We start from the raw sequence: 16,632 nt of genomic DNA on the forward strand, positions 1-16,632 counted from the left end.
CGCAACCGTTAAGGCCTGTTTGTTTGTATTAGCAGAGTAGGCATGGCCGTGTTATTGACCATGATCCAGGAAAGTGCCGTAAGGTAACACTGAATTGTTACAGCCTGTTATGCTTTTCTGTTTTGTGTTATTGGCTGTGTTATATTGGCCTTGATCCAAAACGCCTTTAATCCCATAGAGCCAGGGTCAATGACTCAACGGTCCAGTCACACAGTAGTGGTGCCATGTCACAGACATGTACTCCTGCCTCCCATTTGGTCCTGCTCTAGTCCTTATCTGGGTTCTGCAGCACAGACCATGCTACAACGGACATCTGCCCTGCTCTGCCCCATGGACTTACTGGCAGGAAAAAAAACACTTCAGTTTGCATTCAAAACCCCATCTAGCAACAACACTAAGAGTAGACTAATCACCCGAGCTGGCAGTGTTGACCATGTCAGGGTTGTGCTTTAATTCAAAGAGGACAGGCTTGCTTTAAGATTCACCAGAGCAGAGCACCACATCAAGAGACACTTGGGTAGTTTGATGATAAAACCAATTCACTTTATTCCCCAAACAGTCATCTGGAATTCCTTCAGTTGAATTTAAGAGGCTTCTTTTAACTGTCAAGCTGAATTTTTTTAAAAGCTGCAGGTTGGCTATTTCTGAGGAAGAAAGGATAAACGTCTCTGTTGACAAACTCTGAGGGGTTAGAGTGTTAACTGCTTTTAACAAAAATCCCCTAAACAATAAACAAGCAAGTGAGAAATATATTTATAACAAGAAAAATTGTCTTTACAAAACAACGCTCATTAGTCGGTAATTAAGAACACAGCGTCATGTAAACAACCATTGTTAGACTTATAAGGTTGATGGAATCCTGTGGGCATTCCATCTTACGCAATCTGTTAATTACTGAAATGGTTTACCCGCTTCAATTTTAATAGGACTAACTGTGGGATGATAAATAAAGTTAAAGTATGTATCTAGAAAGCTTAGTGGAAAACTAGTCTCCTGTTAAGCCTCTCATTAGGTCTAGCAAGTAAATAACAGGCTTTGGGTTCGAGAGGATAATTCGTACAATGTACCTTTAACAAGTCTATGTATAAGTTAATCGTTATATTGAGTCTAGACTGAAAATCACAACTTCATTTGATGAAGATTATGATCTATTCACATCATACACCATGTGGCTTGCAGTACAGTGAGGTCATACATTTAGTATTAGCATGTGACACAGGACCACATATCAGTACTTAAGGATATAACGTTGCTCCCAGACAAGGCCCGAATCCCCATCATTTGCATGAAGAAAATAAGGAAACATATGCGGTGGAGATTTGGGTGACTTGTGAGAATTTGTCGGCGAGTGGGTAACCCGCCTCTAGTATCCGTTCTATATTGGCTGCTGTGCAATCACTGGAGAATAAACTGGATGAGCGCCGTTGAGACTACCCTACCAACAGGATTTAAAAAAATGTAAAATCTTATGTTTCACCGAGTCGTGGCTGAATGACAACACAGATAATATAGTTGGCTGGGTTTTCCGTGCATCGGCAGGACAGAACAGCTACGTCCAGTAAGACGAGGGGTGGGGATCTGTCTATATTTGTCAATAACGGCTGGTGCGCGATGTCTAAAATTAAGGTAGTCTCGAGGTATCGCACCGAGCTAAAGACTAGAGCTGCCGCTTTCAAGGGGTGGGACACTAATCCTGACCCTTATAAGAAGTCCCACTATGCCCTCAGACGAACCATAAAACAGGCAAAGCATCAATACAGGACTAAGATCGAATCGTACTACACCGGCTGACGCTCATCGGATGTGGCAGGGCTCGCAAACTATTACAGACCACAAAAGGGAAACCCAGCCGCGAGCAGCCCAGTGACGCGAGCCTGCCTGACAGGCTGAATGCCTTTTATAATCGCTACGAGGCAAGCAACACTGAAGCATGCATGAGAGGACCAGCTGTTCTGGAGGAACAGCGGCTCTCCGTAGCCGATGTGAGCAAGACCCTTTAAACAGGTCAACATTCACAAAGCCGCGGGGCCAGACGAATTAACAGGACATGTACTCCGAGCATGCGCAAAGCAACTGGCAAGTGTCTTCACTGACATTTTCAACCTCTCCCTGACCGAGTCCATAATACCTACACGTTTCAAGCAGACCACCATAGTCCCTGTACCCAAGAAAGCAAAAGTAACCTGCCTAAATGACTACCACCCCGTAGTTTTGAAAGGCTGGTCATTGCTCACATCAACACCATCATCCCGGAAACCCTAGACCCACTCCAACAGAACCACAGATGACGCCATCTCAATACTGCCGTTTCCCACCTGGACAAAAGGAATACCTATGATACAGCCTATAGGGAGGTCAGAGACCTGGCAGTGTGGTGCCAGGACAACCACCTCTCCCTCAACGTGAGCAAGACAAAGGAGTTAATTGTGGACTACAGGAAAAGTTGTGAAACTTTTGGGGGGTTTATTTAGTCAATATTGTTGGTTAAGGGCTTGTAAGTAAGCGTTTCACAGTAAGGTAAGGTCTATTGTTGTATTCGACGCATGTTCCAAATAAAACGTGATTTGAAACATGGACATGTACTGTTTTTATTTTAAATTTAACCTTTATTTAACTAGGAAAGTCAATTAAGAACAAATTCTTATTTACAATGACAGCTTACTGGGGAACAGTGGGTTAACTACCTTGTTCAGGGGCAGAACGACAGATTTTTATCTAGACAGCTCGGGGATTCGATCCAGCAACCTTTCGGTTACTGGCCCAACGCTCTAACCACTAGGTTACCTGCTGCCTCTATTCATCACAGGGGCACTGTACCTAGGACCTACCCTACTTGCATTAACTCAGTGTTCAGATGCCATCTGGGCTGACCCCTGGCTGTCAGACAGGCATATAAAAAGGCCTCCCTCCCCCAGAAGGGCCTTGGCCTTAACTGCCCCTGGGGCATTGTCTGGAGAAGATCCAGGTCCAAAATGGACTGAACAATTCTGGTGGCATGTGTGGCGCGACACACACACAGTAGCGGTCTATGTGATGTCTGTACATAGGCCTACACACCTCATCCACATAGAAATTAAGACATTTGCAAGTCAGGCAGCAAGGCCGACGCAGCCTGGCCCCCTCCCTCTCTATACCAGAACACAGAGGTGTGTCATTGAGATCACCGACAGTGGGTTCCAATTGTTCACATGTTCAAAAGGCCAGCAGCACCCCCCCCCCCCCCCCCCCCCTCAATTGTCCCCTAGATTAGGGCAGTTAAAGGTTACACACACACAGACACACACACACACACATACACACAGGCAAGCAAACAGTCACAAGGCGGCTCAGTCACCATGGAAGCTTAATCTCCTGTTCTGTCTAATCCACCACCCCAGATGGTTTATGGGGGATTTATTGTCAGGGCTAATGGGGAATCCCAGAGGAGGGAAGTGCATATGCATATTCCACATAAATCATCTGTGATGTGGTGTTGAGACTATAAAAAGGTTTAGAAAACCACAAAATACCAGGGAGGTTAGTTATGATACCATAAGCTATCTACCACAGTCTGACCGATGCTAGTTTATGTTAAGCCTCTTGCAATGAACTAACCTTGTCCTTCATATATACACACAGTGGACAAACTGCACAACAGTGGCCCAACAGACAGCAGCCATATCTAAACCCTACACATCCAATACGGCATTCAAGGATCATCACGTTGTAATACTGTTTGAAGGCATGCCTCTAATTGCTTGGAATAGAAAGGTATCTGTTGTAGAGAATACAATAGAAGCTGATCAGAGCGCTACAGCAGGTTAGTTACAGGTTTAGTTAGAGGTCATTGGAAGAGGTCATCAGTGGTGTAGAGATCGTTAATGCACAGCATGTGAGTAGTCATGGAGCGGAGGTTAAATCCCAGAGTTCACTGTACCTTGTGGGAAACATGACCCCACTGACTTCCACTGGGAGTGGGAGAGTGCTTTCTGTCTGAGTGTGTGTGTGTGTGTGTGTGTGTGTGTGTGTGTGTGTGTGTGTGTGTGTGTGTGTGTGTGTGTGGTGTTCAGCAGCAGAGGAACTTGGCAGGCAGTCAGGTTGAGAGTGATGGAGAGTAAGGGGAGGAAGAGAGGGTCTAATTCAGGAGCCTCTCCTAACCCAGGCTCTGTAGTTCAGAGAGCCACAAGCCCCCCATCTGTCCCCTTCTCAAGACATGCCAGGCAGAACAGCTTACTGACACATTCCTCCACACAGGCAGCAGCCTACTCAGAGTTTAACACAGGGCTGTTTCTACATACCAGCCCCGTGTTGGTTCCAGCACTTCCACACCTCTCACGGTGTTTACTATATCACACATACGTCCATCCCACCGTGATTCAAAACACTCGTATTCCAATAGCAAAGCCCATAAAGCCTGAAGATGCACTGCAATCAAGGCTGTTTCTACATTCAGGACTGATGTTGGTAGCAACACAAACCTCTCACAGTTTGTCATCTCTGCTCAATCACATACACCACACCACGATAGGACACACTGGCTATATTAATATAGCATATGACATAGCATAGCCTATTTAGTCCACACACCGCTAACACGCACATAGGCGTGTTTAAAAGCACTTCTCCCATCCCTTGAATATAGGATATTTGACCCTGTTCAGTTCCTCCTTATTACAAACAGACTGAGTCTCCAGCTGTGAAACCGTATCTCAGACACACTCCAAAAGGCAATACAAAAGGATCGAATACACTCCGCTGGGAGGAGAGGGGACTTGATCACCAGAGGCACTAAGAGATATCCCCTGTCTAAAACACCCAGCTGGTTGTCATGAATTCTAAAAACAAGGGCTCTTAGTCAGAGAACTCCAACAGCTTATTTTCTATATTAAATATTTAATTTCTCTAGCTGTTTGGCTTCTGGAGATTTCAATTCTGATTGCAAATTCTCGATAATGAAAGAGCATTCTCGTTATCCCGCTAAGCCATACTTCAGGAGCTGCATGCCAAGGACATCTCAACAAACAGCGAGCCAGAGAAAGACACTCGTCTTAACACTTTACACACCGCTATAAAAACACTGGTAATATCAAGTAGCTTTAGACTCAGATCGTAACTCCTGACTTACATATTGGAGCTAAGAATCTAAGTTTAATCCATGACTAACTCTTTCTTGGTACTAAAAACCAGCGATTCTCAACTGGTGGGAGGTTGAGTGTGTCGCGGGTGTCTGAGTAAAACATAAATACACCAGTCTGAACTGAAACCACTTAAACCAGGTATGAGGTGCGTAGAAATGATAATGAACTTACATTTCATTATTTCATCGTTTAACAATTTTTCTTCAATCATAATATTTTTAATATAGAACTATTAGCAGCGCTGTGCTGGTTGATTTTGGGGTCTCAAGCCAGTGAGTTAATTAACATTCTTCATCAAGAATATGGGCAACATTTAATTACTGACAATGAAAGACTTGGGAATGTTGTTTCCTCATCATATAATTGCTACGTTTACTACTAATATAGTATCCAAAATAGTTTCCAGATTGTATTTGTGATTAGTTTTCGCGATGCTACTATTGGGTCGCGACTGAGACAACCTTGTGCAATTTGGGTTCCGAGGCAAAACCAGTTGAGAACACTGCTATAAACTGATGTCTATGATTAGATATAGGACTATGCCTGCGGGGGCAGAGCTAATCTAGATTACCAGGACATCGTCCGACATCTACTCAAAACTATGTCCATTATCACAGCCTAGGCTCTTGTACAGTAACTTTTTATCTAACCATTATTTAACTGATTGCTGGTGTTGCTGGCCATTTGGCGCTAACGTGGTGAGAACCAGAGAGGGACATGACTTTGGGGTCGTGCTGTGACAGAGGTCAATAGGTCATTGCCGGTCGTGGGTCTGTGGGAATTCTGGGTCTTAGCGTTTAGTCTTCTTGCGTCACTCACCCGTGAAGAGATCTCTTTTCTTTCAAAACAATAACTCAGGAGGATGGAGGTAGGGAGCATGTGGTGGGACTTCAAACCCTGAGCTGAGCCCTGACCAGAGCTTCTGGGCTGGCCACTATGGGGGAATTCAGAGCAGATGTGCTGTTCTCCAGTTATATTTCCCCCAACCTCCCTCTTCATAAAGACTGTCTAAAAAATATGTTGGAGTTCACAGGTTCTAAGAAAGTGCTCTCCAACTGTAATGCATAACAACGAGAAATAAATAAATACTCTATAAGAGATGAAACGGAATCAAGGTCAATTACAGAGCAATCTGAATCACCAGCTGGTTGGCTTTCCTCTAGGTCCGACAGCAGTCGAACTAGTGTCTAGTCGCAAAGTCAGCAACACCATACAGTCTGACACACACTAAGCAAATTGAAAACGCTTGACACTTATGGAGATAATTGCATGAGAAGAGAATCATAGCCTACCACGACATCTCCACATCAATATACAAATACTTCAGAGAGCAGGTCACTCCGTTACCGACCATTACATCACTGATATTGAAATGTGTAACGTTCCAGGATTAAGAGACTGTACCCGTTAGCGGTCCTGTGAGGCCACCACTCCTCGCCTAGTAAGACATCAGTGTCAGCTGGCACGCGGCACCCACCACACACAATCAAGATCGACAGTTAGGCCAAAGTATTTCAGGACAATGTTAGCTGTGTACAAGTCAAGTACAACCAGCCGTCTGGAGAAAAGCTACCTAGAGAAACACACACAACTGTAACAACTCCACACATGCTCACCAGTAGCAGCGCCACCTTCTTCATGGTGCGATTCCCCATTGCAGGAGGAAGACAACGAACGGGTCAGGCTGGACTGGGGGATGAGGAGCAGTCAGTCCTTGAGCTTTTCAGTAACCAGCGAGACAGACGGGCCACTTCCCTTTGACAAGTGTTACCGTCACAGCTCCCCCGCTTGTGGCGCGCTCGGCTGTGAATGGAATCGCATTCACTGCTACAGTAGCTCTCCCTCCCCCTCCTCTCTCTCTCTCTCTCTCTCTCTCTCTCCATCTCTCCAAGGTGTTTGACTGCTGCAGCTCAATCACGCTCACAGGAGAGAAGGGGGTGGGTGGGTATGGCAAAAAAAAACATGTGGTACATTTCATGCCGGCCGGCCGGCGGCTGCACAACACCTGTGAAAGGTGAACAGAGCCACATGGCTCGGCACAAAGAGACCCATTCCAGGACTGCCTGAAGGGACGCACCACTCGGCCGAGGCTAAGTTACCTCCCATGTTATGTAGAACAAACATGCCTCTCTTGACATGTAAAATAAGGAATCATGTCAGCTCTATTCATGATATTAACTTCCATCTGCGGTGTTCCAGAACGTTGGCCTACGGAACGTGGCCCGGGGCCGCCTGGGGGGGGAGGCACAGTGAGCTCCAAGCCAAGCTCCAGCCCTAACTGAAGGCCTGTCCTGTAAATCGGTAGCCCCAATGTCATACAAGCCCTGGGATACACTTGACGCTTGCCCGAGGACAAATCAGGGGTGGGGTGGGGGGTAGATGACACACAGCCGTCCTTCTCTGGAGTAATAAATCTAGTCCAATAAAATGGTCTGCTGCCTGGTCTCCTCGTCTTTCAGAGGAGGCTCTGTCATTGTAGCGGAGGGCTACCAAGGCTACCAGGTGGGCCGAGTTTGTCACTTCACCGTCGTTCATTATTTCTCCGGACTAATTAAAGAGTGATTTCCGAGGGCGGCGGAATAGATTTACCTTCACGGGTTGGCTGAGTGATTTGAGAAGAGCAGCGGGGAATGGATGACCTGTCAGTCCAACACAGCACTGTGTCGATCCTGTTGCCAAGACAGACAGCAAGATGTGGTTAGACGAGGACACACTAGAGTAGGTGGGCGGCCAAGCGCTGAGCTGTGTCCTTGGTGAATGCTCTAGTATATCGCAACTGACTGAAATGTACTTGAAGTACTATAGGCCTACTTAAATGGATAGGTAGGGCCTCATTGCCAATATCCTGATCTACTTCTCTAGAGAATGCTGGTAGCTACCCATAGACTTCATTACGCTGGCGCTATTTAGCATTGGCTCGCAAAACTACCTCCAACTTCCCTCATACTGGACAGAGACAAATGACACGAGTTCATCTGACTATGGGAAGTAGATAAAGTATCCCTTTAATAAATAGTCAACCTTACTGTTTCTACTGTATCAGTCTTTCAAACAATATTTCTGATTGTGTCAACAACCTCAGTTGATTGACAACCCCACAACCTGATATCCAATTAGAGTTTAAGTAAAAGCTCAGCTGAAGTAAACACAGTGGTGCTGAACAGCGACTTTGAGAAGCGTCGCTGGGAACAATCTTTCAAGACACTCAATCTTCACTTATGGATCCTCGAAATAGAAGGTAAGGGTCCTTGAAGTCAGCACCTTTGCTGCTTCTACCAAGAAGGAATGTCACAGACACGGGTCAGGCATGCAACCCAAGAAAGGTTGCCAGCTCCTGCTATATGTCAATCGCACATAACATTCTCCCTGTATGACCTATGCATTGTAGAGTATAGAAAGTCTAGTAATTCCATTTCTATCTTGAAGATCAGAGGTGTTCAACTCTTACCGTACGAGGTTCAGAGCCTGCTGGTTTTCTGCTCTACCTGATAATTCATTGCATCCACCTGATGTCCCAGGTCTAAAAATCTGTCTGATTCGAGGGGAACAAATGGGGAAAAACGCAGTGGAACTGGCTCCGAGGTCCAGAGTTGAGTTTGAGGGTTGTAGACCTTCTCATAGTACCTATTACAGACTACTGGAAATGTTCTCTTAGAAGTTTCTATAGGCCGATATGCTATAATTGTTTGATATGGCATTAACGCATTGCTGTAGCATTGCAATTTGACCACAGAGACAGCCTGACAAATGGCTGAGGGGTACAGCTAGTGGAGTGTAGAGGGTATGTGAATAACATTAAGACCAAATCACAGGCCTTTTTATTGGCATTTTCAACAGCTGAGAAATTAACTGCATGAATTTAAAAATGTAGAAACTTACTTTGAACACAAGAGGGAGCCATTGGATTCGAAATACAGCAACTGTACTGCTCTGTTAAGGACTACGAGAGTTGTGGATCACGTTCAGTATCAACAATTGCTCATGTCATGCCTGGAGGCAAGGGTTCGCTAGATTATTAGGCGCTGTTAGAGGTTTTGCACATTTCTGAAAGTGTCTGATTTGAAACAGACTGCTTTACCTTTACCTTCTCAGGGAGGTGGAAAAGCAAGGAGCATAACTTACTTTGATCCTATTCACACAATACTGTACCTGTTTCTATGTACATTCAGACCGTCACACTAGGCCCACACACACACACAACATAAAATCTGACCACAGGTTAGTGATGTCACAATAGCAGAATTTTGTCTTTGATACGGACACCAGGTTCAGCATCATAATACTAGATACCATCATGATAGCAAGGGGGAAAAGAAGGCCTATTAGCCAGTCACAGAACGCGACTTGATCCAGACAGATCTTTAGGAGTTCAATATATTTTTTTTAACCTTTAACTAGGCAATATCATTACATTTGACAGATTTACATTTTTTGTATGCATCAATGAATCAATCATAATATCAATTTGACTTTGTTTTCACCAATCTAACTACATAACAGTAAAGGTAATACTTTATTTGAATGGTAAATCTCTATTGATAAATTGGGGAAATCAAGATGTAGCCTTGGCCTATTCACAATACAGGTGAATGCATATTCAATAGTAGTGTGTGCAAGCAATGAGTTATTGTTTTGGCTGATTTCACAGGGCTACAGATGACAAACAATCTGTTACCCTTCCATTAGGGACTTATTTTATTGTACTGACCAACAACATTTGCATAGAAGAAGAAAAAAAACGTATTTTATCAAATGTGTGCGCTGTCTCTTTAAGACCCATGATGTCATTCACACTCAGTTTGGGGCTCCAGCAAAGACAATATTGACTGGAAGAGAAGTGAGGCGAGGGAGATCACATGAATGAATACATTTTTTGGAGACAATCAGCTTTGAAATCAGCAATAGTGCGTGTTATGGTTTGCATATTATCGCCAACAAGGTACTAGGGTAGTGAACTGATGTACGCTTCAGCTGTAAGCTAGCAAGGAATCTTAGCTTACAAAGCTGGAAGCTAGCAGTATCTTCTTGTTCTAGCCTGTAATGGACATTGTTGCCGTTTTGCAATATTCACGGGTGTTAACTTCTGTTCAGCATAAGTGGTGATGCAGCCCAGACTCCCAGGGAGTGCAGTGGTTCCTCAGGCCAGGCTAGAGCCAGTATGAGTGGGGCGCTAACGTGATGCAGCCCAGACTCCCAGGGAGTGCACTGGTTCCTCAGGCCAGGCTAGAGCTAGCAATGAGGAAGTGGAGTAGGCACGATAAGGCGACATTGGCTGCGCTGATACAGACTTGATCCTTTCTCAAATCAGAAGACGGCATGAGACATTTGACAGAAAAACAAAAGTAACAATTCTAGTGGAGAACCATTTTTGAAGGTTCTAGTATCTAGTAAGTTCTGGTATACTGTGAAATACTAACACTGGTCAGGTCTTACCTTCTTCTTGATGGGTGAGCTTTGGTGTTGGCATCCCGAGGACTGGTCCAAGTTGTTGTTGGGGACAGATGCATCACTCCTGGTGGAGGGTGAGTGGAGGCCGTCCTCCCCCTCCTCCTCCTCTTCTTCCTCCCTCCCGCTCTCCTCCGAATGCTCAAAGTCATCACTGTCCTGGTCCATCTCCTCCTCGTCCTCCCTCCCCGTTCTCTCTCCTCCCTCTGTCCTTTCCTCCTCCTCTCCCTGCTGGCTGCCACTGTTGTTGTTCTCCTCTTCCTCCTCCTCCTCCTCGTCATCCTCCCCCTGTTGCCGTCGCTCCGCCTCCCACATCCACCGGCCGCCCTTAGTCCCTCCTCCGTTCACCTCGTTGGGTACTCCTCCTCCATCCTCCTCCTCTCCGTCTCCCCGGGGCCCATTCTCCCTGGAGGTCCACGGCTCTTCCACTCCTTCCCCCCCCGCCGAGGCCGCAGGCTGGACTCTGGACTGCTGGTGTTCTTGGTCCTCCACCACCCGGTTCATGTGCTCCTCCTCGTCGGCCTCCTCTCCAGGCTGCTGGCCCTGGGGCGTCCGGGCCGAGGAGGAGGCGTTACCTCGCTGGGCCCCCGGGCCCCCTCGCCGGCCCCCCAGGCCCCGCCTGCTGCCCCCCGACAGCAGATCCTGGTTCATTTCCAAAAGCCAGCTTGCTACCTCCTGGACCTTCACTAGGCTGTCTGAGGAGGAGAAGGGCTTGGCATTCTGTAGGAGAGAGATACGAAAGGAGCGAGAGAGAGGAACAAAAACAGAGAGGGGGGAGAAAAGAGGAGATATTAGAGTTATCCATCTCATACACACAGACAATTGCAATGCTGACGCTCACCAAAATAAAGTGGAAATAACCCCTTCATCTTTTATTCATAACGGTAGAAATAAAACAAAGCATTTGTGCTGGGAGATGCACGAAATGGTTGCATTTGGTCGGGAGACAATAGAGGAAAGCTTTGGCTTTGGATCACATAGCACAGGCCTTAGAACTTCTACAATAACTAACTACCAGGCCTCAGCGTGACACACACACACACACACACGTATTCTAGCCTCTGACACAGCCAACGAACACAGCCCACCTGTCATGATATGAAAGCAGCGACATTCCTGGCTCCATATGGAAGACTCCAGTCCAACTACTGTTCTTAACCATTGGGGTAGTTTGGAATTGGATGGCGGCTTTGGAACATTGTTCAGAATGAGAATGAAAGTCCAGCTCTGTTATGTTTAGAGCCGTTTACCATCCGAGGCTACTGGTCTACTGACAGTGAATCTGGTGGTTCCCAGAAACTTTAGCCTAATCAAAATAAACTCCCCAGCGCAGTTTAACTCTTGTCTTGGTAAACATACGGTAGGCTTGTGTCAGACAGCTTGTTCATGCTGTTTGAAGCCTGCCGTTATTCACAAAATTATAGACGTTAATCACACAAGCATGGTATGATGTAGCCTGTTTGTGCCGTCTTGCCAACTCCTATTGACAGCACAAACAGATCTGGGACCAGGTAAGGGCGTAAGCCTACATCACAATAGAAGGCCATGTTAGCTAGTTAGATGACAGAGACTCTGTACCAGAAACTGATGGAACCAAGTTACCCAACATGGCACCGCCTTCACTCTGAAGCCAAAGGGTCAGAAAGCTCATTATGTACGGACTGAATAGGACGTTAGTCCATTAGCCATGACAGCTAGAGTTTGGAAAGACAAGTGAGGGACTGAGTGAGGGAGCAGGGAGGAGTGCAGGCTAGAGGAGAAGGAGTGAGGGAGCAGGGAGGAGTGCAGGCTAGAGGAGAAGGAGTGAGGGAGCAGGGAGGAGTGCAGGCTAGAGGAGAAGGAGTGAGGGAGCAGGGAGGAGTGCAGGCTAGAGGAGAAGGAGTGAGGGAGCAGGGAGGAGTGCAGGCTAGAGGAGAAGGAGTGAGGGAGCAGGGAGGAGTGCAGGCTAGAGGAGAAGGAGTGAGGGAGCAGGGAGGAGTGCAGGCTAGAGGAGAAGGAGTGAGGGAGCAGGGAGGAGTGCAGGCTAGAGGAGAAGGAGTGAGGGAGCAGGGAGGAGTGCAGGCTAGAGGAGAAGGAGTGAGGGAGAGGAGGAGTGCAGGCTAGAGGAGAAGGAGTGAGGGAGCAGGGAGGAGTGCAGGCTAGAGGAGAAGGAGTGAGGGAGCAGGGAGGAGTGCAGGCTAGAGGAGAAGGAGTGAGGGAGCAGGGAGGAGTGCAGGCTAGAGGAGAAGGAGTGAGGGAGCAGGGAGGAGTGCAGGCTAGAGGAGAAGGAGTGAGGGAGCAGGGAGGAGTGCAGGCTAGAGGAGAAGGAGTGAGGGAGCAGGGAGGAGTGCAGGCTAGAGGAGAAGGAGTGAGGGAGCAGGGAGGAGTGCAGGCTAGAGGAGAAGGAGTGAGGGAGCAGGGAGGAGTGCAGGCTAGAGGAGAAGGAGTGAGGGAGCAGGGAGGAGTGCAGGCTAGAGGAGAAGGAGTGAGGGAGCAGGGAGGAGTGCAGGCTAGAGGAGAAGGAGTGAGGGAGCAGGGAGGAGTGCAGGCTAGAGGAGAAGGAGTGAGGGAGCAGGGAGGAGTGCAGGCTAGAGGAGAAGGAGTGAGGGAGCAGGGAGGAGTGCAGGCTAGAGGAGAAGGAGTGAGGGAGAGGAGGAGTGCAGGCTAGAGGAGAAGGAGTGAGGGAGCAGGGAGGAGTGCAGGCTAGAGGAGAAGGAGTGAGGGAGCAGGGAGGAGTGCAGGCTAGAGGAGAAGGAGTGAGGGAGCAGGGAGGAGTGCAGGCTAGAGGAGAAGGAGTGAGGGAGCAGGGAGGAGTGCAGGCTAGAGGAGAAGGAGTGAGGGAGCAGGGAGGAGTGCAGGCTAGAGGAGAAGGAGTGAGGGAGCAGGGAGGAGTGCAGGCTAGAGGAGAAGGAGTGAGGGAGCAGGGAGGAGTGCAGGCTAGAGGAGAAGGAGTGAGGGAGCAGGGAGGAGTGCAGGCTAGAGGAGAAGGAGTGAGGGAGCAGGGAGGAGTGCAGGCTAGAGGAGAAGGAGTGAGGGAGCAGGGAGGAGTGCAGGCTAGAGGAGAAGGAGTGAGGGAGCAGGGAGGAGTGCAGGCTAGAGGAGAAGGAGTGAGGGAGCAGGGAGGAGTGCAGGCTAGAGGAGAAGGAGTGAGGGAGCAGGGAGGAGTGCAGGCTAGAGGAGAAGGAGTGAGGGAGCAGGGAGGAGTGCAGGCTAGAGGAGAAGGAGTGAGGGAGCAGGGAGGAGTGCAGGCCTGGGGAACAGTGGGAAAGCTCCATCCCGGTCATGTTGTTTCGTTAGCCTCTTGGGTGATCACGGCGATGGTCTATGTGACAGACTAGAACAGGACACATTCACCTTGCCCAGGTACGCAGACAAAGTTGAACCTGAATGAGCTCACTCAGAGCCATGCATTTAGAGAAATACATGACTGAGCTCACGGTCAGTGTCCCTCACTCTTATAGGAGATTACAGTAGGAAGGGAGTCTGACACACACACACACACACCAAACGTGTCTATCACCTGGTGGAAAATAGCCTAGCATAACCTACATGCCATCCCCTCCTTTTGAAGTCGGCCACATTCCGTTTCCAGTTCCCCAGGAGAGGTGACAGTTTGAGAGACGGGACCGCCTCCACTGACACCAACAGGAAGTGAGTGTACTCCGTTAGAACAGGAATAGACGCCAGCCTGCCTGTGAATTCCATTCAGAGGACGAGTCAATCTGACAATGACCGTCTTTAGTATGACAGCTTTATTGATAAACTGGCAGGACACTGACACTACGCCAAAGCAATGAATCAGCCACTGAAAGAAGAGCCAAGAGAACAGGAATCTGTAGCCTAAACATGGTTCTATAAGGGGTGTCAAGAACATTTTGTATTTTTTACACCTTTATTTAACTAGGCAAGTCAGTTAAGAACAAATTCTTATTTACAATGGCGGCCTAGGAACCGTGGGTTAACTGCCTTGTTCAGGGGCAGAACGACAGATTTTTACCTTGTCAGCTCGGGGATTCGATCTTGCAACCTTTCGGGTTCCCATTCCAACGCTCTAACCACTACGCTACCTGCCGCCTCTTATAACCATAGATGTGACCAACATGTGAGAGCACAGGTCGTTTTTAATCCTAATCTAGCGTCAGAAACATCCTTGATGTTCATTCTGAGAAGAGGTATCCTCTTCCAGTACTTGATTGAAGAACCAGCAGAGGGAGTACTTGTACAGAGTCCTGCTGAAATCCCATTCAAATCAACCAGAGAAGACTTCAACACCGTAGGTCAGAGATTCCCAAACTCCTTCCTGAGGACCCTAAGGGGGCACGTTTTGGTTTCTGCCCTAACACTACACAGCTGATTCAAATGAAAGCTTGATTATTAGTTGGTTATTTGAATCAGCTGTGTCGTGTTAGGGCAGAAACCAAAACGTGCATCCCTTAGGGTCCCGAGGACAGAGTTTGGGAAACACTGCCATAGAGCATTCATCATAACTTCAACACCAGAGATCATTCATCCACTACGATCACCATGACTAAGATGCTTACTATGATACTGGACCAGTATAATGGTCCATAGACAGATAGTAGCCTATGCTTCATTAATACAACCTGTATGGCTGCTAATGATATCATATAAAGGTCAAAGGTGACAGGTAAGCAGCAGAGGTGTTACATGCATAGAACTGGTTATATGGTTATAAGGGCAGTGTTAAGACAAGACGGAATAAAACATTTGTCAGTGTTAATCAGACAGCGGAAACAGTGGGAGGTCAATACAAATTCTATAAGCCAGCAACGGCCCTGGGAGAGCACACACACACACACGGAGCTGTGGTGTGTAATGACAGGATGCCATTAGGTTGTGTGTAACAAGGTAAAAGGTGACAAGAATAAAATGGCAGCACTCAGGACAAGAGGGCCAGACTCTCTCCATAGCATATGTGGCACAGAGCTGGCCCTTCTGTGGGAGCGGGGCCCATTCAAACATGCCCAACTGTTGCTTTACTGTTATGGTTAGACCTATTCTTTACTGTTATGGTTAGACCTATTCTTTACTGTTATGGTTAGACCTATTCTTTACTGTTATGGTTAGACCTATTCTTTACTGTTATGGTTAGACCTATTCTTTACTGTTATGGTTAGACCTATTCTTTACTGTTATGGTTAGACCTATTCTTTACTGTTATGGTTAGATCTATTCTTTACTGAGCAGGTGCCTCTAGTCTAGCCTATACAACGCAAGTACCTTTCAGCAGAAGTTAAGAAAACACATAATAATTATCCAGCTGCACATTTGCAATGAACTGGAAGTACGGAGCCCCAAGGGCCCAACAGCGGAGTAGAGGCATGGTCTACCTGGAATTTCTATCAGTCACAAGCACCTGCTCTAGCTAGTTTATTTCCTAACCAAATACACATGACTATTTCATTCTTAAGTTGTATTTTTCATTTTGGGCTTGTTTTACGATAAGAGGCAGCTTCTCGTTTGATGACATCAACCTTGGGCAATCAGCGGGGTTCCTCCAGCAACGTTTAATCAACCTCCAATTAACGTAAGAGAATGTTTTCCGACCGCCGTACCGACCCAGTGCTTTGCTCGTTAGCGTAACCCCTCTGATTAATGTCGTCTCCAACAGGAGGGGAAATGTTAGTGCTAATTAGACCACCCAATCAAGAGAGAGAGAGAGAGAGAGAGAGAGAGAGAGCCCAGACAGAAGGCTGGCGGAGGTTAGACTTTGAGACACTGGCTGGTGTCAGAGTGTCTGCTATATTGCTTTAAGAACAGGGGCTCTCTCGCTCTTCCCCTCCCTCCCCCACCCTCCCCCTGCTCGGTGTAATTGAGGATGGTTAAAGCGTTCTCGTCGTTTCATGTTTGGCTCTGATCTGTGGGGCCCCAAAGCCTGCTGTGAACACATTGCTAGAATTGGCCACAGGGGCAGGAATTACAGTAGAGCGGAGGGATTATCCAGTGCAGGGCAGATCCAGGGGTGAATGGAGGGATGCAGCAGGGCAGCACAGCTGGGGGACTGATGGAGGAAGCTATTAAAACGCTGGTTTAGGATGGTGGAGGGGGGAGTCAATGCACCTGTTGGGAA

General features: G+C 47.4%; 1 protein-coding gene across 2 annotated transcripts in view; it reads right to left on the reverse strand.

The window, feature by feature from the left end:
* The window catches only part of LOC106602374 (F-box/WD repeat-containing protein 7), a 189,949-nt gene that overhangs the window by 98,272 nt on the left and 75,045 nt on the right, over window positions 1–16,632 (reverse strand). For both annotated transcript variants that reach the window (XM_082974176.1, XM_082974175.1), the window contains exon 3: window positions 10,551–11,282. In XM_082974176.1, the coding sequence (XP_082830302.1) occupies window positions 10,551–11,213 (663 nt within the window). In that variant the 5' untranslated portion in view covers window positions 11,214–11,282. The remainder of the gene's footprint in view (window positions 1–10,550; window positions 11,283–16,632) is intronic.

This window comes from Salmo salar, chromosome 04, assembly GCF_965601325.2.
Source record: "Salmo salar chromosome 04, fSalSal1, whole genome shotgun sequence".
NCBI classification, from domain to species: Eukaryota; Metazoa; Chordata; class Actinopteri; order Salmoniformes; family Salmonidae; genus Salmo; species Salmo salar.